Consider the following 25,383-nt stretch of genomic DNA (forward strand, 5'->3'; position numbering starts at 1 on the left):
ATCCTCCTAGTCCTAGAAGTTAGGCATTTCAGGCTGACATCCAATTAGCTTTTGTGTCTGCCATTTCACACTGTTGACTCATGGAGTTTGCCATCCATTAAAATTCCTAGATCTTTTTCAGACAAAGTGTATATAGATAGCTATGCCTTCCCTATTTTGTACCTGTTCTGTTGATCCTTTGAATTCAAATAGGAGACTTTCTATTTGTCCTTATTAGCAATAATAGCAACATTTATGCAACATGCTACAATTTTCTAAACTTTTTACCAACACTATCTCACTTAATCCTCCCAACAACCCTCAGAAGTAAATCTTACAGTGACTGTCATCCCCATTTTACAGATGAGGAAACTAAAGCTCAGAGATAGTAAGCATAAGACAAATATAAATTCTGATCTTTTTTAGGTCAAGTTCAGTGCCCCATTAAATTTCACCTTATTAAAATTGGCCCAATATTTTAGCCTGTTTAGATCTTTTTGGAACTTGACTCCAGCATCCAAAGTGTTAGCTAATTCTACTAGCTTATTCGCCATCTGTAAGTTTTAAGCATGCCATCTATGCTGCTATCCAAGTCATAACGTTATAAAAAGTACAAAGCCAAAGACACATCCCTAGAGTATTTCATTGGAAACCTTCTTCTAAGTTGACACCAAACCATTAATAACCACTTTTTGGGTCCAAATATCCTACCAGTCTAGTAAGTGTCAAAAAAAAGGAGGGAAGGTACCAAATCTACAACTATATGCAGTACATTTTTCATTTAGATGGAATGTGGCCCAGTAAAAATGCAATGAATTTGGAGCCAGGGTCAGAGGACAGGTGGAAACCCAACTCTGCTGTTTACTATTGGAGAACCTTAGGTAATTTACATTATGTCTGAATCCATTTTCATTCACAGAGGAGATTGGACCAGATTTTCTCCATGGTCTCAGTCAATCTCTAAATTCTACAATTCAAACTATGCAAGTCCAATAGTAAATGTGTCTTTCCCCTAAACTAACGACACACCTTGAATTCTCCATTTCTGTCAAAAGCATTAATACCCTCTTAAACACTAGGGCTCAAAAACCTTGGAATCCTGAGTTTCCACTATGCTTATATATCCAGTCAAAGTTTTATGGATCCTTGAAGTCAAGGATTATATAAAATTTTCATCTGTGCATGCTAGTCAATGTTCCGCACATAGCAGACACTTAAATGTTTGCTGAATAAATAGTAGATCCAATTCTTTAGGTAAAAATATTTCAAAATAAAACCTTACCTAAAGAGCTAACATTTCCAACTAGCCTGTCCAAAGACATACAGATTCCTCATTAATTACAAGGAAGACCAAGGTGAAATAGCATTTTTGTAAAGTAAATGAGCACTAATCAACCCTTTGTTTCTGGGGCCACTGCCAAGTAGAAAAAGAGAAATTCGATCCTACCTAAAATTGTTTTGGAGACTTGTCTTATATAAAAATCTTTTATCAGTTTAGTAATTCAACCAAGTTGTCCAAAATATTAGATATGTAATTATTCTTTTGATAATAAAATTATTTCCAAGTTAGTGACCTGATGAACAGCAATTGCATGGTCCTAACTACTCCTATGATACATGAAGTTTTGATTGCTATTTTTAATTGGAGGGAAAGAGGAAGGAGATATTATTTAGGCAATATCTGAGCAAAATCATATGAAGACTCCCTCTAATATCTATGATAGTCAAGGTCAGGGATGATATTGTTAATCAAAGCAAGTCAACCAGATATCTAGCACAATGCCAGAAGCACAATATTATCTGAGCATAATGTCTCTTAGAAATGCAGATTATCTACAAAACTCATTTCGTCTCTTTAAAATTCTAGACAATAAGAAAAAACATCTTTGAATTTCACTTCCCTTCTTGTCTATGGGTTTTGGGAGATGGGTACTAGCAAGGCGCTCACAAGGAAAGCATAGCACAGGAAATGGTGGGCTTGGATGACTCCCTGAATAAATTCAAATTAGTCATATTTGAGAGTAGATACTAAAGTTAAAGGTTCTCTGTGTAGTATAGCAAATCAAGGTTTCAAAAATGAATAACCTTGTTTGTATGTTGTTCCAAGGACCAGGGGGATTAAAAACAAATTCAACCAACAAGATGTCAATAACCCACATCCCAGATGGCTTTCTGGTGTTCTTCCCCAATGTGATTTCCACCACAAAGCAAATGACCCATTTGGATCAATCCATGAGAAGTCTGAACTCGGTAACATTCATTCCCTCAGACTGATATCCCAAGCACACACCTCCCCTTAGCTCCAAGAGGAAGCTAACACCTTAGTTTCTGTGGATGAAAACAGAAAGATTATTGCTAGGTCATTCTTACCAGGACCCTAAAGTCCATCTCAATAGATACTGGTGCTGAGATATCCTGTAGGCACTGAAGCAGTTTAATTTTAAGATAGGATATAAAAAAAGCAATAAGTCTGAATTCTTTCCATTAAGGGGGGGAAAAAAAAAAGCAAAGCTCCTTGCCAAGACTTATGGACACACCTCAAATAATGAGCACATGGTCATACATATTTCTGACTAAATCAGGTTAAGTACACATTCTTATAAAGTTCAGCAAGGAGAAAGTTAAGGATTGAGACCGATTAATTGGAAATAACTTGCCACTTAGCTATTAATACCATAATAGTCCTCATAGCAGTCAACATCCGAAAAGAATTTCTCTAGTGGCTTTTTCCTATGCTATGGTCTATATGATAGACTGTCATGTAAACTCTGGGCTATTTCTGAGGAATCAGGCCTTTCCCCCACTCTGATTCTGTTATCATCTCCAAATGAAGTCAGGTAACTCTTTAAACTGTTTTCTGTGTAAAGTCAAGCCTCCCAACCATTTGCTAAACACTCTTAGAAAAGCAAATTCTGCTGCAAAGTAATTGAAAGAAAGACTTCACATTCTGCTAAAGCAAATAAATAAACAATCCCAAGCAAACATGGAAGACACATCTGGAAAACCCTCTTAGTTAGATGTAAAGCTGAACAAAGTTTTGAAATTTAAGCAAAATAGTACTTGCAATTGAGAGTCAACTTCCCAACACTTGACTTCCAACTCTATTTTACTTTTCTCTCTTAGACATTTATTTGAGACTTATCAAGATTTTAGAACTGGATGAGCTCTTTAGAACTTGGCAATATTCTACAGAATCTCAGGCCATCTAATCCAATCTATATCTGAACAGTTTATCTGTTTACAAATCCCTCTTCATACAAAGAAGGAGGTAAGTGAGTTCAAGTAGTCAACCCAGATCCAGGTTCCCTAACTGATTCACAGCATGGGGCTCTATCCCTACTACACTATGATGTTGCCTCCCTGGTCTACTTATCAAGACAATCAATCTAACAAAATTCCAGAATACTCAAGAATTTCACTACTCCATTTTCATCATGTGTCAATGAGATAAGGAAATAACACATGAACACAAAGGCTGGGATAGAACCCTAAAGGAACAAAAATCTATGAGGCGTTCACTAGATTCCTCCCCCCTCTCTTGTCCTACAGATTATTTGTCTGTGGAAGGCATAACTTGTACAATTCACATCTGGAGTCATAACTGCTTTTCAGCAACAACTGCCAGTCTCCTTGAAAGCTTCTTTGCTTTAGTCAGATAACCCACCAGATCTACCAGGGAACCACAAAACCACACTTTATGGAATGAAAATGGACTTCAACTGCAAATCTAGCACTGTTCAAGAATCTACAATAAGGCTCTGTGGATGATGTCAATGAAGTCTACAGAAAGGGCCAACAAAGTCTACAAACCCTGAAATGATGAAATAAATTCTTGGGATGAGTCAGGAATAGTCAAGGTGAAAATAAATAAGACTTCTCAAATCACCAGCCATAATAATCTCTTAATAGCCTACAACAAACTGATTCTTGCTTCATCTCAGAAGGATAAGTGAATATATCATCTTGTTCTAGATTCCCTTGGCTTGGCTATAGCCTTATCAGTATTTCTTAAATGGAATACTCCAGAAACAAGGAAAACAGGAAAGACTGAAAGAATGAAGCCTCAAAAGGGTTATTTACTACTCAACGAAGTTACTTCCTACCCTAGAAGCTAGGGACAGATTTCCAAGCTACTTACAAGATACTGAACTAAGCAGAAACTCAAAACATTTCTACACAAGCACACATGTACAAAGCTGTGGAATAAGAGGAAAAAGATATTTCTTGGGGGAAACAGAATGATGTGTGGTCTGATGTATATATACTATTCTCATTTAGATTCATTATCCACTTATCAAATGGCATCTCTTCATTTTAACCAAGCAAGATGATAGAACTAGGATCCATGAGATCCTACCCAATTTAAGTTTTGAGGTTTGTAAGACAAGTCTTTTCAAGAAATTGTCACTATGAAATATTCTCATGAAGACTGTACTCATTGCCGAGTATGAAATAAACACCAACTGTGTATACACTATCTTGTTAAGCAAGCATATAACCTGGGCAAGGGGAAAACATTTTTATATCTAATCATGCTCAAAATAACAATGAATTCTGGACAAAACTTTGAACCTGCCTTTCTGAATCTGCCTTTGAACTGAAGGCTGAAGTAAAGACCCCAATCAATGAGGGTAAGAAAATTGAGGGGGAGGGGAATGATGAATGAGAAAAGGCCCATCTATTTCTAGCTTATTACTTGAGCCTGTATTTGCTGTGCCTGCCGTGTCTGTCACTGTGGTGGCCCCAGAGCAAGGACCAAGAACAAATAAACAACCCTTCAGATAGCCCTACAAAGTCCAGTTCCTGGGCAACAGGAGACTGGAAGAAACATTTCCTAAGATTAGAAATTGCACATGAACATATCTGTGTACACACAGACACACACGCGCACACACACACAGAGCTTTTCCCATTAATTCATTTAGCTAAAAGTTACCATCACCACAAAAATTCACATACTCCTGGACTTCTGATGGGGGGTAGGGGGGTGGAGAAAGGAGAGAACATTTCCAGCTTCCTCCCAGATCTTCTTCAAGAGACCTCCTCTTGTCTATCTCCATAACTTTTCTTAAACATGAGATTACTCACTGGCAAGCTAGAGGGTCTTGATTGAAGACTCAGGTTCATATCTTCTTGCCCTCCTTTACTGGAAGCCATTGAAGGGGCTGAGGATGCCTGAGACCCAAATGAGTCTTGAGATAATTCCTGAAACATAAAGGCAAAAAAAAAAAAAAAAAAAAAGCTATGAAATTTTGGAATGATTTACATCAACTTGAGATGTTTTCAGGGAGGAGAGATAATGGGCAGTGAAGTGTCTCGCATCTGCAGGGGCTAAGGCAGTCTAAAGAGATGGGAGAATTACCTTAAAAGCACAGATGGTATCAGACAAGACAGAGACTATCAAAAGTGGGTACAAGATTCCTTCTGATGGCATTGTTGTTTATCACTACTTATGCACTAAATGTAAATTTTAGGGCCAAATGCCATAGCCTGGCAACATAGGAAATGGCAGTTATGAAAAAGATTGATTTTAATAAAATGGGAGGGAAGATAGAAAGAGAAAAAGAAGCAAGGAAAAAAGAGGAGAAAGAAAGCAAAATGAAAAAACAAATCCATCCTCAAAGGATGAAGTTTTTGCTATACTGAGGATGTTGAAAAGACTACATCACGGGCTCTGATGGCAATCACCAAAGAGGAGTCCCAGAGCAATAGTTGCATCATTGCAACAGGTATGTATTCTTTCAAGGTAAGCATGACTAAAGGGACAACTCACGTAAAAGTGAAAGTCCTGGTATGTTTTTTTAATCAGCCTAATTATTTTCTATTCTTTACCTTCCTGTGCAATTTTGCATTTCTCATTTCTTCACTAGAATTAACTTCATACAGTTAAGAAGGTTATGCTTTTATTCGTCTAATCAATCCAGTTAGCATGTTCACCCAGAGTTTAATTGGTTTTTAAGTGCACATCTGAGAACAAATTTGTATGGCAAAGTTCTGATAACGCCAAAGCTCAAGCTGTCAGGTGAGGAGGAGGAAGAGGAAGAGAAGGGGGATGATCTTACCTGGGGAGGAGGGAAGCGCTGCTGGGAATAGGCAGTTTGTTGTGGCTGCTGTGCCTGGGACTGAGGGTACGCAGACTGCTGAGAGAGGGCTGCAGAGGCTGTCTGCTGAGGTGGCTGCTGCTGGTAGGGTGACTGTGCCTGCTGTTGGGAGTAGGGGGGCTGGCTTTGGGGGTGCTGTTGTGCTGTCGACTGCTGCTGGGGATATGGTGACGGGGACTGCTGATGAGAAGGCTGGGATGGCTGCTGAGAATAAGGAGGCTGGGATGCCTGGAGCTGTGGTGGCTGTGACTGAGGCTGTTGTGGATAGGAAGGCTGAGCATGGGGAGTCTGAGATGGTGGTGCCTGGGAATAGGGCGGCTGCTGTGGATGAGGACTTTGCTGGTTGTAATATGGACTCTGGCCCTGTTGGCCATACCCGCTGGGACCTTGCTGACCATAAGGAGGAATCTGTACAAAAAGAGGAGATGAATTTTAGCTCAGAATTGAGGAGCAATTATTCTGAGTAACAAATCTACTTTAAACTACTTGTTTACTGGAGGTCAGGTTCAATAAGTTACTCAGTTGATTTTAAAAAATGAGAAGCCCAATTTTTACATGTATACCCTGGTTTAACAGACTAAAGAGTAAGCAATGAATGATGCTGACCCAGCACTAGATTAGTGTAGAGCTGAGAAATGCCTTAGTTTTCTCCTTGGACAAGTCAATCCAAAGGTCTACCCCATTCCTGCAAGGCCCCTCTAAGCACAAGACAGAATCTCACAGATAAGAAATGATGGGAGAGGCAGAGTGGTGTACTGGGTGTAGGAGGGTGATTTTGAAGTCAAGCAGATCATTTTCATCTGTTAAGATAAGAAGGCTGTTCTTGGATGACCTCAAAGGTCTCTTTTTCAACCTAGACTTATCATCTTCCTACAAAACTCCTAGGTCCTCTACAACTCAAGATTCTTAAACTGTGGTTCGAGAACCCATAAATGTAGTGGTTGTGAAATTATGATTTATTATCAGTAAATGTAGATTTGTATACCTATATACCTGGGTTGTGTAAAAACTCAGGTGCAAAGTGGTTGTGAGTGGGAAAAGTTTTAAGCAGTCTTGTTTTATATCCCTAATAAAGGGTCGTCTATTCTTTTCTTAAATCCCTTCAATGAAGGGGACCAGTGTTAGGATGTGGAATTGGAGGAATTCAGTTTAATCACACCTCTGTCACTTATATGCACAATTTCTCTGACCACCACTTCCATCATCCATTATAAAGGTTAGGACTAGATGACCTCTGAGATAGCTCTTTCAGCTCTAAAACAATGACCAAGATCTCTAGAAATAGCCCATTCCATTTTTAGATTACTTTACTTGGAAATTCTTTATGTTTATAGGACCCATTGGTCCTAATTCTGCTTTTTGGGGCTAAGTAGAATAAATGTAACCTCTCTTCCACATGATAACTTCTTGGATGTTTCAGTTATACAGTTCTAATTTTGTTAACAGACACTACTTCCTTTCTCAATCTTTCCTCTTACTTAACTGTCCCCCTTCTAAAATGTACTGTTCTATCAAGGAGAACAAATGTTCTTCATTACTTTGGTAGAACAGCCTTCAGTCATACATTTATAGGAGTAGAGTGAGATCTTAGACCAATCCACTTGATTTTACAAATGAGGAAACTGGGGCTCAGTTAAGTCACTTATTCAAGTTCACATAGCTAACACAACTAGCTTTCAAAGTTAAGTGTTGACTCCAAATCTTGCCTTTCCTTTTAACTATACCATCCAGCCCATCTCCATTCCAAATCTTCCTCATAGGGGTAGGATGATGTTTCCCCCTGTGGTGGATCTATTTAATGCTATCCCCATCCTTTCTCACATCTCCCTTTATAACACATGCACGCATGTGCTTGGAAATAAGGCATATTAAAGACCCAGTGTCTGTTCATAGGCCAGGGTGATTCTTTTGTCCAAAGCTGAGTGGTCAACATGGATATGACAAAGGTTTGCATTTTGTTGGTCTCAATAAAACTGTGTTCCAATGACCTGAGTTAATTGCCTTAAACTCCTTTTAAGTAGGTACAGTCCAGGTGGCCATGGGACTCCATGGTTTACTTCCATAGTTGCACACCATTCATCTCAATAGTAAAAGAGATGGAGACAACTAAGCAACTACCTGCTGTGCATAAGAGAGGCTGCCCATTGTACTCTGCGCCCGGCCTTGCATGGTCATGGGGTACCGCTGAGGAGTCTGGGATCCATATGGCTGTCCTGGGTATCCATGTCCTTGCTGTGGTCCTGATGGAGGTCCCTGTTGCTGTGAGTATGGGTTACTGCCACCATATGGCTGAGGTCTCATCTTGCCCATCTGATCCATTGGACTGGATGGCTATAAAATAAAAAGTGTTCTATTATTAATAACCTTGAACATGTAAAAGTAACTAATGTCATATACAACCACCAACCCAATAGACAAGGCCACACTGGACCAGGACAACATACTAAGAGGGCCCCAATAAACCTGGGTGACTTCTTGGATACTTGCTAATTGGACCTTCCATTCTTTAACATCCTTTCCTTTTGGCTAAGCTCAAGGAAAAAAGTCCAATAGGAAAAATGTGGAACAATTTACACAGTCATCCTAAAGCAGGAAATGAGATCAAAGATGTCTTCAGTTGAGCAAGAGAGTTGTAAGCAAAGTCTGGGCAGCCTGGGCAGTGAGCTACTTTGCTTAAAGTAACCAATGCTAACCCTATGACACTGTGGCCGAGGATTCAAGTATGTGACTGTCCTAATGTTTCCATTCCTTCAGTAGCTGCAATACCTCCTCCCCCCACCCCGCCCCCACCCCATGCACATCCGTAGCCCGTCTCCCCTACAGTACAGGCAGTTAAATTTATGTATCCTTCCAAATGAGCAACATGGCCCAGTTACGGTTGCTGAGGGAGTCATAACTTTGAATTTGACTCTAAATTCTCAATCCAAACTCTGTATTAATGTAGCTTCATTTCATATCCAAGTGTTTGAGGGGCTTGGGGTCAAGTTTTAAAGAAAAAAAAAAAAGTTGGCCTATAAAGGCACAGAGCACATTATTGCCATTTACTGTGGATTCCTCCACAAGTTCATTTATCTAGGTGTTTACATGTAAATATGACTGACCAATGTCTGCATCTTAGCATGCCTTCCCTTACCCCCACTAAATCTGCTATAATTTACACATTACAAAAATATGTTCAGTCCCTCTACAGTAGGACTTTGGGGCCAAGAGTAATGCCATTTTATAATATATTAAAAATATGTTGATATTTTTAAGGGAAGTTTCTGCTAGTTTGTTAGAAATTTTGCCCTGGTAGGTCCAAAAAGTCTCGGCACAATGATATATAAAATTATTCCCAAGGACAACAGGGAAGGAAGGCAAGGGAGGAAAAAAACAAGTGGCAGGCAGGATTTTTCAGGCCTCAGTTTCCTCATTTGTACACAGGTAGGTGAGTTAGACTCTCTTCAACCTCCATTTCTCCTTCAATTCAAACTTCTGATACATGAGAGACTTGGGTGAAAACCGTCTCCCAAGTCACAACTGCTGAGTAACCATTACACCAATGTTCTTGAAGCAGTGCTTTCATCGGCTTTTCCCACCTAAATAATTCCCAACAAAGTCCTGTCTGTGTACCAGATCCAATCTTAATTTCAGGGCTGCACATATCCTTCTGCGATGTTTAGGAGAATTCAATTTTAATAACAATTGGACTAGAAAGTAATAAATAGTACGTGGTTTCCCCCAGACACACCTGGCAATGGACCCAATTTGTCACCAACCCCATTTCTACAAATAGTTCAGGATTTCTATTGCCATATATTCCAGGCCAGCCCTTACTTCAATCCTTGCCTTGTGGACTTGGGCAAGCATACATACTCCACTGAAGAAAAGAGCTAGCATTTACATAGTGCTTTAAGCAACTTGCAAAGTGTATTATATGTATTATCTCATTGATTCTCACAAAAGACCAGGGAGGGAAAGGCTGTTATCCCCATTTTCTAGAAGAGGAAAATGAGTTTGGGAAAGATAGTGACTTACCCATACAATTACTAAGTGTCTAAGGCAGTGTCTCCACTGCACCATCTGCTGTCTCACATGCTGATCTCTAAAGTCAGTCCATTATAGGCATTCTGGAAATTCCCCTAAGGTTAGAAGAGTTCAGGGAGGTCCTTTTAGAAACAGGACTAAGTGACTAAGACCAAACATCAAGGGTAATCCTTTAAGTCACTTTCCATTGTGGAAACATCTTCAGCATCAAAAACTGTGAGAGACTAAGAATCAAGACACTGAGCTTTTGTCTTCAACTCTCAATTATAAGCCACGGACATGTCATGCCCACTCTCTAAATTCCCCTCACTGAAATGACTGAACAAACCCAAAGATCCTTTCTGCTCCCATTTTTACAGGCTTTAATTGTTCCTGCTTAAGCACCCCAATGGCTCTCCAAGCCAACCATCACACAGCCATTTTAAAAAGGAACCCCAGAATAAAAAAACTAGGGTTGGGCCTGAGATAGATGATGAATAAAACTCTTACATCCTTTTTTGGGTCTTCAATTTCCTCAACTATTATGGAAAGAATTGGGCCAGATAATAACTGAGCTAAGTTTAAGGGGAAAAATATCATCTTGATCACCCATCAGTTCTAAACTGGTCGGCCTTACTTTCAAGGCCCTTTGTGATCAGCTCTCACTTGTTCTAGCCACCGTTTACCACTAAAATCATAAAATTTGGGAGTAAGACTAGCTTATGTCACTCCCTTTGTGGCCAATCAGACCAGTACCTTTGTCTCAAATTTAAGACTCTGCATAATCAAGGTTCTAACACTCTTTCACATTTATTTCCACAAACTTTCTATTCCAGCCAAAACAGATGACCAGCCACTTTCCAATCCTGTTCTGCTCTCAGATAGTCTTGGTAAGCCTATCCTCATATCGAGAAAGCACTCCTCCTCCCAGCTCAAACTTCTCTTCCAGTCCCCATACAAGAGGACTAGATTCCTTCCTCAAGTTTTCCTACAATACTGCTTGGATTTCCTTTGCCTTTGATCATACTTATTTGCCTAGAAGATTACAAGCCCTTTGGGGCCATAGACTATGCCACTTTTTATCTTTGTACAGGCATTTATTAAATATTTGCTAAATTAAAATGACTACTGTGATATAACATGAATCTGCTGACTCCCCACATCCTTTCCTAGATCTTTGCTTCTGTGCATGCTTTTACTAATGTCCCATCCCAGGATGCCCAATTTAAGTAACAGTTGTCCTCCATCAAGCCTTCTCCAGTAATTCCAGGGCACAAAAAGCTTTCTTCTCTTCTCTTAACTGTACTACATTGTACTGATGGTTGACACTATGTATTTTAGAGCTTAAAACTAAATTAATGTGTTATGGAATATTACTGTTCTGTAAGGAATGACCAGCAGGATGGATACAGAGAGGACTGGCGAGACTTACATGAACTGATGCTGAGTGAAATGAACAGAACCAGGAGATCATTATATACCTCAACAATGATACTGTTTGAGGATGTATTCTGATGGAAGTGGATTTCTTCGATAAAGAGAGCCTTAATTGATCAAAGATGGACAGAAGCAGCTACACCCAGAGAAAGAACACTGGGAAATGAATATAAACTGCTTGCATTTTTGTTTTCCTTCCCGGGTTATTTATACCTTCTGAATTCAATTCTCCCTGTGCAACAAGAAAATTGTTCGGTTCTGCAAACATATATTTTATCCAGGATATACTGTAACCTATTCAACATGTAAAGGACTGCTTGCCATCTGGGGGAGGCGGTGGAGGGAGGGAGGGGAAAAATCGGAACAGAAGTGAATGCAAGGGATAATGCTGTAAAAAATTACCCTGGCATGCGTTCTATCAATAAAAAGTTATTAAAAATTAAAAAAAACTAAATTAATGGAAATGATTAGGGAAAAACTGGAGTGTAAACTCTACATAATTTAGAAATATGCCACATGTGTCTTCTTTATCACAGTGCTAATTTACTATCAGGCACTCAACTTTTGGTTACAAACAGCAGAGTTGATTGTGATAAATAAAATTTGATTTTATCCCTAATAATAAAAACAGACTTTAATAGATGAAAAGGATACTTTGGGTCATTTCATACAGGACTCTTCCCTCTTTTTTTTTTTTTTTTTTTTTTTTTAACATTTTCAGTCAGTGAGCTTTTGTCTTCAGCTCTCAATTATAGCTGAAGTTGGCTGAAGAGCTTTCATAATAGTGAATTCATGATTTCATTGAGAAAGGCCATTCCATTTGGGGATACCCTCACTGTTAAGTCCTTCCTAATCTGGGAGGCCACTATCTGCCTTCCAATAATTTCCATGCAAAGACAGTTACCAAAACAACCACGGGAACATTTTGGAGAGTAAAAGGAGGACCCCAATGCCAGAGAGAAAAGAGAGAGGAATACTGAATACAAAGACCTTGAGGAAAGTCTAGGAGAGAAGTTGGGAGGAGAACCAAGATAGATGATACCAAGAAGTATTTACAAAGAATCCCAGTGTCCCTCCCCCAACACACTGTTTAGGCCAAAACACTTTTGAAAGCCTATCATTAAGTCCCAGACTTGTAAAAAACAAGAATAGAGTTATAAGAGACCTCAGAAAACAAAGCTAGCCAAAGCTAGAAGATACCTCAGAGATGACCTAAACTAACCACCTCGTTTAACAGAGAAGGGAACAAAGGGTGTCCAGGAGCGGCAGTGACACAATTACAAAGTCAGCTAATAGGAGAGAGGGCTCTTTCCACCTCACCAACAGCTCCTTGTAGGCTTCTGCAATCTGTACTGTTTTACCAAAGGCTTGATCATCTTGTCCGGAAAGCAAAAATTTATCAAATCTTCCATCTCTAGTATTCTGGTCCCTACCCTTTGGGAAAACTTTGAATGATATGTGATTTCAAGAAACTCTTATTCTTTGACTAGGTCAAAGATTTTTCTTCCTTTTCAAACAGCACTTGTAATCTGAAGAGTTTGTAACAGTGGAACGTATAGTATCAGAAACAAAAATAAATTCAATTAAAACACAATTATTCTGGTTTTGTGAACCTTAACCTTATCTAACTATAACAGAAAAAGAAACACAACCTGGCTCAGAATTTGAGAACAAACTAGTTTACACAACAGTGCAGGTATGATGATCTCTGTTTTATGGATAAGGAAATAAGGCTCAGAGAATTGACTTGTCCAAAGGCAACACACCAGAGAAAGAACAAAACTGAACTTAAAGCCAAATACCCCAATTCCAAGTCTAAGGCTTGTTCTCCAATAAGTGACAAGGGCCCCCAAATCCTCCCTAATCAGCTTTGGAACTAGCCATTATAGACTAGGACAATTAAAAAGGCAGGAGGAAGTGCCTGTTGCCCGCAGGCACGAAAGGCAGAGTCAGGGGAGAGGAAGGGAAACACCAAACCAGAGCAGCAAAGAGCTGGAGATTCAACTCTGGGACTGACATAGAGGAAATCCTTTCAATGGGAAACCACAGGAGTAGATTACTGTGATTACACTTCAAAAGCAAAGACTCTGCCACAGAGAGACATAATGAGAGGAAAGCGCTGCCCCCTTGATCAGGGAAGTCCAGGGCCCCCTGCTACACACTCGCAGGCATTCATCAAAAAAGGAAGAGAACCATAAGAAAGCTCCCGATCTCCAGCTCCCGCTTATCTCCCTCCAGATCACCAGTTACTTTAGAAACAGCTCGCCAAACGGAGGGAATCAAAGGCTGCCAGTTTAGGGGCATCAAAGACAAGGATGCCTCCTGAATTTGCCCTTTTTGAGATCTAACTTGTGGAAAAATATCCAAGACAAATTGCTTCTAGGTTAAGAGCTGGCATATGGTGAGTTTTAGCTCTGAGAGAAGTAATAAAGAACACTAAAGTCAGAAGCCCCTCCACATCAGACTGGTTTATGGAAATATGGACACAAAAAGTGTGATAACTTTCCAGGAAAATGTAATCTTTTTGAGGGCAGGGGTGATTTTGTCTTTTGTCTTTGGTACTTAATAAATGTACATTGAATCAAATACAGTTCTACTATTAATCTAATATGAATTACAAAGGATAAAAAAGCAGAATCTGGAAAGGAAGCATGGGCTATGCACTTAGTAGCAGGCCAGACTTGGAGTCAGGGAAATTTGGTTCTGGATACCACCTCCAAGACTTTCTAGCTGTGTGAATGTGAATAAGTCAAATAACTGCTCAGGTTCTTCTGTCAAATGTCAATTGTATCTATAACTCTTCCCATCACGGTAAGGATCAAATGGGATGATTATGGGAAGCATTTTCCAAACCTCAAACTGAGTGTAGGCTAATCCCAAGAAATGCTGTAGGTGCAGAATTCTGTACATATGCGCTAAATCAATGTGGAATCAGACTGGAGTTTTTAAATGAGAGTTTGAAATGAGCTACACAAAAGATGATCTACTATGGAATTCAAAGGTCAAGCCCAGAAAATCAGAAGTGAAAGGAATCTGCTCTGGAAGAGTTGGACTGTTTTACATATAGAAATAACCCAACCATCTGAAGAGAGTTCAAAGTGCCCCTTAGAACCTGAACTAGAGACAGAAGTACAAGAAGAGATGGCCAGGAAGATGACCAGGATGGTGAGAACTCAGAATCATATCGTGTAAAAGGAAGTTAAAAGAAATGAGAGGATCTAGAAGAAGTATGTTATCATTATCATCATCACCATAATGTTATACAATACACTCAGGAATAAAGTGGAGGGTCAGAGTGAGAAATGGCATTTAATTAAAAGCCCAAAATTCAGGGGGTGCAGTTTTTGTTTTGTTCTAGTTCGGATCAGTCAGTAGTAAGGGTAACAAAACAGTGTCTTAAAATATCTCCTAGATTGGTACATAAAGAAGAAATCTGTCTCTTGTGATTGGACTCAGAGGGTCACAGTAAAAACTGGCATGGAAAAAGAAAGATGGGGACTGAAGAGATGCAGAATTGAGCTCCATGTAAGAGGGGAAAGAAACCCTAAACTCTAATTCCTCAAAACGAAACAGATGAGTGACTTTGTCAGAGATGCTGGTCCAGGTAGAGTTTTGCATGATGACCTGAGAGAACCAAGGATTACAGAAAAGTCCTGGTGCTAACAGCTCAGAGAAAGTGGATTTGTCAGCTGCCAGAAGGATTGGGAACTCCTGAATCCCACCCCGTTATCCTGACAGCTGACTGGTCAGGACCAAACCAGACTAGAAACTGTACCCCGGAATTTTGGATATTTAATTAAAGGCCACTTATCACGCCGAGTCTCCAACTTATTCCTGACTGAATTTATCGTATAACATAATAATAATAATAACAATAATAAAAAGTCCCTGGCTCTTTAACCAAAAGAACCCCTAATTGATTCCCACAGTAATTAACCTGCATTTTACCTCGGAGAGCGGTAGTTAAGGAAGTCGGCACTGCTATTTATAACTCATCTCAAATTGAGGGCAGACTGCCTAAAATCTAACACATCCCAGCTGTACTCCTGTTTGAACTAGGGCCAAGGGAATTTTTTAAAGCAATCTTGGCACCGAATGAATGACACCAACAGTATGAGAGCGCAAGTGGTTGTGTTGTGGTGACGTAGCAGGGGAGGTGGGATGGGAGGGGGGGCCAGGGTACTGGGATCCCTTCTCATGCACGCTTGGCTGTTCACTAGGTCCCTGTACAGTAAGCCGGGAGCCGCCCACTGAGAGCCAAACACAGGAAAAGACTTTTCCTGTGGAACGCCTTGAAGTGAGAAACACATGGCTAATCTGAATAAACGCGAAGCCACTGCCGCCCCTGCCAGGAAGGTTAGTGCTCGTAATCTCTGGCCATGAGGCTGGCTGCCGGAGAGGACTTGGACTGGCGCCTGAGAACCCACAAAGAGCTGGGAGAACAGATGGGTAAGGACCCCAGCAAAAACAGCGCCGGGCCACGTGACCCGCCACATGGCCCCGCCAGCACAAACTATTGTCTAGCTGCTGAATTCTTTCCCCTCGGTACAAAGACATCAGGACCCTGGCTGCAATTCCGGGGATAGGCAGCAGCTGTGGATCCGCATCATCCCTTCGCAGGACCCTTCCCAACTCAAGCTCTACCCCCCTTCCCCCTCATTCGAGTCCCTGGGACAACCAGTCCCGGAGGAGGCCCCTCCCACCTTGTACAGGGACCGGCAAGTTCCATCTGCTCCCCACGGCGGAACCCCAAAAGGCACGTGCCTCCCCTTTACGGCATCCCCAACTCCCCGGCCAAAACCAGGCTAACTTCTGGTGCCATCTTAACCACGAAAAGTGGCTCCTTCTGCACCACCCGTCCCCTTCCCTCTCCGATCCTATCGCCCACCCTAGGCGCCTCTGCCTTGCCTGTTCTGCCTGCCCAAACCTTCTCCTTCCTAGGAGAAGCGCTTCCCCGCCCCGCCCATTCCCTCTTCCTTCTGGATACAGTACCCTTGCATGTGTCCAGGTCAGAATGTGTCCGAGGAGGGCAGGGCCCTTTCATTTTACACAATGCCCCATACATAGAAGGCATCTAATAAATACGTGGTTACTGACTGACCTCTGAAAACATCGACTGTTCACAGCTTCCTTTCCGAGAAGAGGAAAAGTGACTTGTTTAAGGTCAACATTCCATTCCAGATCGGCTTTTCTCCTACATCACTCCTAACAATACCTGCTTTAAAGGACAGGTAAGCCTTCCTTCTCGTCTGTTAAAAAAGTACTTCACTGGAGCATAGGCAGGCAATTTAGTCTTAATTAGGTCTAACCCTCTTTTTAGAAGAGTAATGAAACAAGAAGGGAGTGGTTTGCCCAAGACTACACATGGTAGAATGGAGACTGAGATGGGAGTAAAGGGGTACAGAGAGTGCTGGAGTTCTTTGCACCTGATTCAAAGCTAATCACTAAGAGAATATATCTCAATGAAGAACTTATTAACTCCCTAACTCCCCCCTGTTCCAACTGAGGAAGCAACTTTTTTTTTTTTTTAAGTTGTGTACTTGTAAGATTGGGGGGGGGGGGGAATGCTCCCATTATCACTTAAGAAAGCCAAATGATGGATTCCTTTCTGTTGGCCAAATGTCAGCTCTTCAGCCATCCTAAGCTTCCACAAACAAGGGTAATATAAGGGCAAAGAGAAGGAAGAGAATATCATGGAAGCAGGGGCACCACTATCTCCCTCCTGGGTTTGGCCAAGCCTCTGGGTCTTTGCAGAGTGCAGGGAGTGCTCCCAACTCTGGACAACCTTAGAAACTCAGGGCTTGAAGAGATCTCAGCACCTAGCTCAACCTATACCTGACAAAGAATCCTTATGATAACATGCTGGATGAGATTCAGCCTTTGCTTGCTGACCTCTGATGAAGACTGCTGATTCTACTTTTGGAGAGTTCTCATTATTAGGGAATTTTTTTTCTTACAGCAAACCTAAGTTAGCTTGCTTTTTTGCAACTATAATCCATTACTCTTATTTTGGGCCACTGGATTAACAAATTTAATCTCTTCTTGACAGCCTTTCAAAGATAACACACAGATATTCCCAAAACACTCCAATTCTTTCTTTCCCCAGGCTAAAGACACCCAATTACTTCAAACCATCTCCAGATAGCATAGGATCTAGTTCCCTTTCTCTGGATGCTGTGTGGTGCTCAGAATTGAATCTATTTTCCAGAGTTAGTCTTGACCAGGGCTAGAAGACAGAACTTCCCCATGAAGAAAAATCTCCTAACTCTTAAAACAACAAAAATGTCCACTTTGGGGATGAATACCTCTCAACAATCCTGTAGAGGAGGTAGATGAGACAAGCATTCATAACTGTTTACAAGTAAACATAACTTATTTAGCAAACTGAAGTCCCAAGGAGTCTTGGGGCTTGTGAGTATAAACTGGAGCACAACTCCCAACCAAAGTGAGTTCTCCTGACTCCAAGTCCTCTTCCCTCTGTTTCTCATGCTATAAACTAACTTAAAATGCCACCTGTCCTCAGGTAAATACATGAGAATTGGAGTAATATACTAGCACATTAAGACTGAGAAAAAAGGACCAAGTCTCATTTTCTTCAACCACTTCATTCCTCCCAGCTCCTCCATCTCAACCTTCGAAGAAGTCAGCAAGAACCCCACTATTGTGAGAATGGAGATGAGGCTGGTAAAAAGGGCAGGTGGAATACCACCAACTTGAAATGGGCGTGAGATTTCAAGAAGCATCTGAACCAAACTCCTGGAACAACAATGAAGCACCAATCTGACAACTTTCTGGAAACACTCACTGGTAAGACATGAAACAGAAAGCTTAGAGCTTTCCATTTACTATGTCTGGGATGTTGAGAAGGATTCACAAATCTAATATAAGTAAGAATACATATTCTCCTTAGGGGAAATGCAAAAGGTAGGATCCACCTAGCCCAAAGTTAGTGAGATAAACCAAGAGAACTATTTAGGTGGCAAATGTGGGAGCCAAAGTAGAGAAAAAAAGAGTCCCAGCTCACTTTTCTACAGTGTTTTCAGGTTTTCAAAATGTCTTCCTCACAACTCTGAGTTGGGAAGAATGAGAATTATCCCCATTTTAGTTAGGACAGGAAGGCTCAGGAAAACAGTGGAATAGCCAGGGATATAAAGCTCAGAGTCAAAAGATGGGTCTGGAATGAATGCTTCTACCTATTAAAGACAGGCCAGGGAAGCCCCCTGAAAGAACGAGAAGGACCCAAATGCCAATTACAGATGGCCTAACAAAAGGCTGCCTAACCACTTGGATATGCTCTAGAGGGGATCCTCGTTAAGCAGAGGCTTGACCACATGGCCTCGGAAGTGCCTTCAAACTCCAATTCTCTGAAGCGAACACTAATGGAACTGCACAGCTGCCCGCTCCAAACAGGCATGTCAGAAAACCACAGGCAGGTGGTTTGCATTTCTTCCTCCAGCTGGGGTGTAAGCCATCAAATGGCACAACCAGAGAATCAGCCTAATGAATTCTCTAACTGATGATAAACAAAGTCTCAGCTTCTAAGTCCATACGACTTGAGTCTGATCCGCTTGAGGTGCAGCCAGCTCAGTACTTTAGGTTGAACCAGCTGCTTCCACAGTCACTTCTTGAGTGTGTTCTCCATGCTATTATTCACCAGCTCTCAGAGAAAATGCTCTTCTTGCATGTTCAATCTCCTTACCTTTGGGTAGAGATGGAATGAATAGATTTCCCCCAATTTCTAATCTTTTCCAAAAACAAAACTGCAAATCTTTATAGAGGGAATTCCTTATTTGGCAGAGTCAGTAAAGATGCAAGGTACCAAATATAGAATATTCTATATCCTAGCTGGAAAGGACTTCAGAAACTGTTAAAACAAAGAATGTTAAGACTGAAATGTCTTTAAAGATCATCCAATTAAAGGGCCTCATTCTTAAGAGAAACTTGAGGACCAGAAGAAGGCCATCAGTTTGTCCAAGATCTCCCAGAAGATTACAGGTAAAGCCAATTAAAAGTCTTCTTTTTATAAAGCCAGAGGAGCCAAAGTCAGAAGGTCCAGGGGTTCCTGGGCTCTGACAATCACTATGTGTTGTAAGATCTTGGGAAAGTCATGCTCTCTCTGGGTCTCAATTTCAATAGCTGTAAAATGAAGGAGAGTAGATAAATGCTAAGGTCTCTTCTGATTCCTACAATCCACAAAAATTCATTTATTAATTTTAAAGGGCTTATAAAAAGTAGAATTCCACTAGTACTGAAAAACAAGGGAAATATATAATTTTCTTAAATATTATAGACAATCATTCAACCAAGCATGGAGGATTTCCCACCTATAGGAATTTTAAAGAGAGGAAATTAATCATTCAGAATCACCAAGCCTGTGGGTGCGGGGAAGTTTGGCTCATTTTTGAGCATGCCAAGGTCTGTATTGGATTCAGAATAGGGGCCATGATGCCCTGCCCTTCTTGAGTGCACTAGCACACCCTATATAGAGTTACTTAAGAGTTCAAATAATAATCTCTGTTCAGCTAATGAATGACTGGACAATGGACCTTGTATGTTAGAGGGTGATGCCATGAAGAGATGGCTTCTAAGGTAGCTTCCAACACCACAAATTGATGATTGTTACTGGTTTCTTTGCTTACTTAAGTATAGACATATTATATCTACTTGATATGGTAATGATATTACCATGGGCACAAACTACCCTCCACCAGTGAAGACTGAAAGGTTTTCATATCTTGACTCATGTGATACATGCTCTTATTTCTCCAGAAAGTGTCTAGAGATAGTCTATGCCGTCTTAGAGGTATTTATGTATCATTCAACCTACTTACAGGGTTGTGGTTATCCAAGTTAGCAAACATGTAAATGCCTATTCTGTTCATAAAGACAACATGATGTAGTAAGTAGCATGCTGGGTGATTTTAGATCCCACTTCTGACATTAAACTAGCTGTACAATACTGGGCAAGTTACTAACTGTCTCTGAGCTGCCTTTTCTCCATCTGTAAAATAGAAATAACAGCATCTACCCCTTGGGGCTGTTGTGGGGAATGAGTGAGATAAGGTAGTGAAGCATAATATAAATGTGAGCTGTTCTGTTCCCATGTCTATAAGACAGGTTGTGACCTGCCTCTCAGTATGGGGAGTTCCCCATTTGTGGATGAAATCCAGTATCCTTTGCATAGTCTATTCTGAAGAATCCACATCCTTAAATAAAAAACAAGAGCTCTAAATACTATGATGAAGTCTTCCACCAGGTAGAAAAGCAGATCAGACTGATTTTTCTTGTTCGGTATGATGAATGTGGAAATATGTACAGAAGAATTGCATGGTTAACATATACTGGATTACTTGCAATCTAGGAGAGGGAGGTGGGGGAGAAGAGAGGGAGAAAAATTTGGAACACAAGATTCTGCAAAAGTGAATATTTAAAACTATCTTTGATCTATTTTGAAAATAAAATGCCATTATTAAAAAAAAAAAAAACAAGAAAAACTCATTTGCAATTTAATTCTAAAAGAAAAGTAGATTAGAGAAAGGAATTACAGACTCAATATCCAAATGAAAAAAATGATGAGAAAGGGTTTGGCTACTTAAATTTCCATTCCAAAAAATGTTCTGTTCAATGTTCTGCCATGCTAAATCACAAACATCTTAGCTATCCCCAGCCAGCACACTTATTAGATGGCACCTTCGTGTGCAGAGAACTGCGATGAATGAAGGAGCTGAAACAAGGTCTAAATCAGCCAGAGTCCCTGGGTCTGGAATCTTCGGATCTGGCAAAGGAATGAGACATGCACCCAAAGAATAAGAATTCAAATCTGAATGAGGGAAGTGCATGAGATCTTCAACAAAGAGGCAAGAGTGTTGGAAAGAAGGCTTCTGGGACAAATGACTTTTCTTTTCCCTTCTCTGCCAACTTCAAGGTTCCACAAAGTAAGATGGCCTTGGACAAGAATGATTCCCTTTCCCACACTCCCATAATTTGTGAGCCTTGGTTTCTTTCTCTGTAAAATGAAGAAATTAGATTAGAAAAAGTATGAAAAAAGGCCCAGAATAGCCAGGTCTTTGACACCTTATTCCTTAAGCAAAGGAGAGTCCCAACAGACCGGTGGGTAGGAGAGCATCACTATGAAAACAATATATCAGTCTCTAAGCTACAGCTGTGAACCCTCTGAAGAGAAGCAGCTAATCACTAAGAGACTACCCACAAAGACTCTTTTCCCCTAGAATTTCTCCAGGCTTCCCGGATATATGAAAGTGATTAAACTGAAGGGATACATCTGGTACCACAGAACACCCAAATCACCAGAGCATTCTGTAACAGAGCTTTGGATGTAGGACCCCAATAAATTAGTGTCTCTTTTGTTTCTTACAATGTGATCTTGAACAAATGGCGTTACCTTTTTGTGTTCATCTACAAAATGATAGAATTGGACTAGATCAGAGGTTCTTGACCTGTGGTCTGTGGACTTGGATTTTTTTTTTTTTACTTTTCTGAGGCAATTGGGGCAAATTGACTTGCACAGGGTCCCACGGCTAGTAAGTATTAAGTGTCTGAGACCAGATTTCAATTCAGGTCCTTCTACTTCAAGATTGGTGCTCTATCCACTGTACCATCTAGCTGCCCCTGAAAAGTATTTTTTAAATAATTATTTCAATGTGTTTGGTTTCTCTTATAATTCTATGTACTGTATACATTTAAAAAAATTATTCTGGAGATGGGTCCATGACACCAAAAAAGTTAAGAACTGCTAGATTAAATTATATCCAAATTCAATTCTACTTAGTAACCATATGCTTACAGCCGATTTCCCCAGTTACTAAGTGCCTACTATGTGACAAAAACAAAACAATCATTGACCTCAAGGAGCTTTCCTTCAATTGAGAGGAAACGAAATTATATTTACTTTGCGATGTACTTGTTCAAGAGTAGGGAAAAAGAGAAAAGCTTGGAATGTCTGCTCTTCTTTTATCTGTTAAAGCTCAATTCATGCTATTTTCCCTAGGAAGTTCTCTTTCCCTGCTATTCTAGCTCTGTTATAACCTTCTTCTACCTCAGAACTTACGTATTCTGTGTTGTAATTCTGATTTAACCTGTAATCAGTAATGTAACTTATGCACAGTTGTGTATTACTACACAAAACTGTTAACTATGTATATATCCTAATCCCTCACTAGATTAGCAACAATGCTTGACACACAAGAGATGCTAACAAGCATTTGCTTAATGAACTGTCTCTCTCTCTCTGTGTCTCTCTATCTCCCCCTCTCCCCCTTTCTCTCTCTCTCTCTCTCTCTCTCTCTCTCTGTCTCTCTCTCTCTCCCTCCCTCCCTCCCTCCCTCCTCTCCCTCTCCCTCTCTATCTTTCACACACACACGCACACACTTAAATACAGTTATTTTTTAAAAATTCACTTTTTTGGTCAAGGATATTTGAGAGGAAATGGCCACACTTAAGATTCAGGACTCTTGAGGCCAGATTTAGGTAAGAGGAGACATCCTTAAAGGCTAGAAAATTGATGTAGATGGACTGAGCAAGGACTTTGTGCTTCTGTTGCCTGAAGCTACACGTGGAACCCGCAAGCTTGGAACAAAGGGGAAGGTCCAGGAGGGGAAGTAGTGAATTTCACCTAGAGGGCAGAGGTGGGGGCAGGCCACAAAGCAACTTTCAGCAAGTAACAGCAACATTGTTTCCAATCTCCCCTTATTTCTTTGACCTAATTTCTCAAGTTCTACTCTAAGCCTCTGAGCAGGCTTGTAAATAGAAGCTATCCCTATATACAACCGCAATTTTGTCTTAAGTTTTTCACAGCTTCACCTATAATTAATTACAAAATCTCTTTTTGGAGTTTTAAAATATACTGCCCAGCTGACCTCTCAAATTCAAAAGCCACACTGGGAAGTGACATGTATGAGGATGATGGGAGAGAGAGATCACCAGCAGGGTTGATCTCTAGCACTTTCTGTAGCACAGGCAGAGCAGAGATGGTCAACACCAATGTGATCAAGAAGGTGAGAAAGGTGTACATATGGAGGTCTGGTCACCACTGCCCCTCCCAAGATAGAGAGAGCTCCAGGGTAGATTCCAATGGGTCTCCAAATCATGGCTCAGTTTAGTGGTTTCTTTTCCTTTCTACCACTCTTGTAACTGTCTCTTTTCCAATCCTCTCACACTAATCTCTGCCTTCCTCAATGATCACAATGGACAAGTAGAAGCTTCCCCTCTACTAGTCCATCATCGGCCTGTCTTATGTTTTTTGCTCCTGATGTTCCCTATACCTGGAATCCCTCCAAACTCTGTCTTTCCTGATCCTCCTTCCCCTAATCCCAATGTCTTCCTCTTCTCATCTCTGGCACAAGCATCTTTCATGTACGTACTCAAAGTCAACCACAAGTACCAAGGGATGTTTACTGTGCCAGGCCCCTTGGAGTAGAGGTGGGAAACTAGGATAAAAATTAAACTGCCTCCAATTTTAAGGCACTTAAATTATCAGGAGAAAAAACTAAGGACACAGAAAATTACACATACACACACACACAAACATAAAATACATAAAAGTCAGTACAAAGTAATGTGGATGGGGTACCAGTGAGTGGGAGGCCCTCTCCTTTTAGAAGGTGGCATTAAGGCTTAATTTAGAAGGTATTCTAAGAGGCTGAGGTCAGGTATGAGCACTGGTCAGCTTGGGAGAAGGCAGGGAGGTAGGAGAGGAAAGTGGTAGAAAAAGGGCAGTGAAGGCCAATGAGATAAGGCAGAAGCAAGGTAGTATACTGCCCAAAAGCCAAACTGAGGAGGCAACAAGGAGCCACTAGAGCTTTCTGAGCAGAGGGAGCAGCTATGATGCAAGGTGGATTAGAGAGAGAAGAGATTTGAGGCAGGAAGCCCAACTGGAAGACACATGCACTAGTCCTAGAGAGGTGATAGAAGAAAAACAGCATGGCAAGAGATCTGGAGAGTCCCAAGCTTAAAACCCCATTTACTTACTCAACAAGCCTTTATCACATTGTCAGGTACTGTGGTATATTTGAAGGATCCAAGATATAGGCTGGTTAAGATCTAGTGAAAAGCTGCAGAAAGGAGCTACACAAACCTCAAAGTACTACTTCTACAACTACTACTTACTTTTCTCATGCTATTTAGTGTTAGAATTATGACTATATCCTTTTTTTAAGACAAGTAAACTTCATGAAGACATAACTGTGTGGTGTCAAATCTCTATATGGGCCCCAATATCATGCATATATAACAAATTTAATAAAATATTTACTGAGCTCAACCAAATATAGAACCCTACAGGTTAACTATGGAGCCTTGACAAGAGATCAGACTTTGTAACAGTTAAAGATCTTGTTGAACATTGACCTGTAAGCCAGAAGAACTTCATTTCTGTGCTAAATGTTACTTGCTAGTTCTAGCATCTAGGATAAGTCATTTCCCTACTGTCAAAAAAATCTGCTCTCATCCTGTTGTCTCGTAGGGCGATCATGAGGATTCAGGTGAAATAATGGATATAAACTATTTTCACTTCTGAAGAGGTGCTAAAGTTACTCAGTGACATCTTAATTCGCTTAATCTCTTTGTTTACAGGATATTTACCAATATGAAAAAATTCTAGAAGGCCAATCTTAGCCTTAACATTTCCTATCATGTGAAACAGAGGGTAGCACAGGAACAGATGTTCCAATTTGGGAGGAAGTGATGGGTACATAACATCTACAAGTTATTTTCCTAGGCCACTGCCCCCAAATTCCCTACAGCCGAGAGACCCTAATGTGTCCAAGATTATCCTGACGATCAGACTATACCAGATACAAAGATGTTGAAAAGTGGTCCTGGAGACCCAACAGTCTCATTAAAA

General features: G+C 40.6%; 1 protein-coding gene across 2 annotated transcripts in view; it reads right to left on the reverse strand.

The window, feature by feature from the left end:
• The window catches only part of ARID1A (AT-rich interaction domain 1A), an 88,762-nt gene that overhangs the window by 39,912 nt on the left and 23,467 nt on the right, over positions 1-25,383 (reverse strand). For both annotated transcript variants that reach the window (XM_051988099.1, XM_051988100.1), the window contains exons 2-4: positions 8,199-8,411; positions 6,042-6,488; positions 5,068-5,184 (exon numbers count right to left, since the gene is read on the reverse strand). In XM_051988099.1, the coding sequence (XP_051844059.1) occupies positions 5,068-5,184; positions 6,042-6,488; positions 8,199-8,411 (777 nt within the window). The remainder of the gene's footprint in view (positions 1-5,067; positions 5,185-6,041; positions 6,489-8,198; positions 8,412-25,383) is intronic.

The sequence above is a fragment of the Antechinus flavipes genome, chromosome 3, assembly GCF_016432865.1.
Source record: "Antechinus flavipes isolate AdamAnt ecotype Samford, QLD, Australia chromosome 3, AdamAnt_v2, whole genome shotgun sequence".
Lineage (NCBI taxonomy): Eukaryota > Metazoa > Chordata > Mammalia > Dasyuromorphia > Dasyuridae > Antechinus > Antechinus flavipes.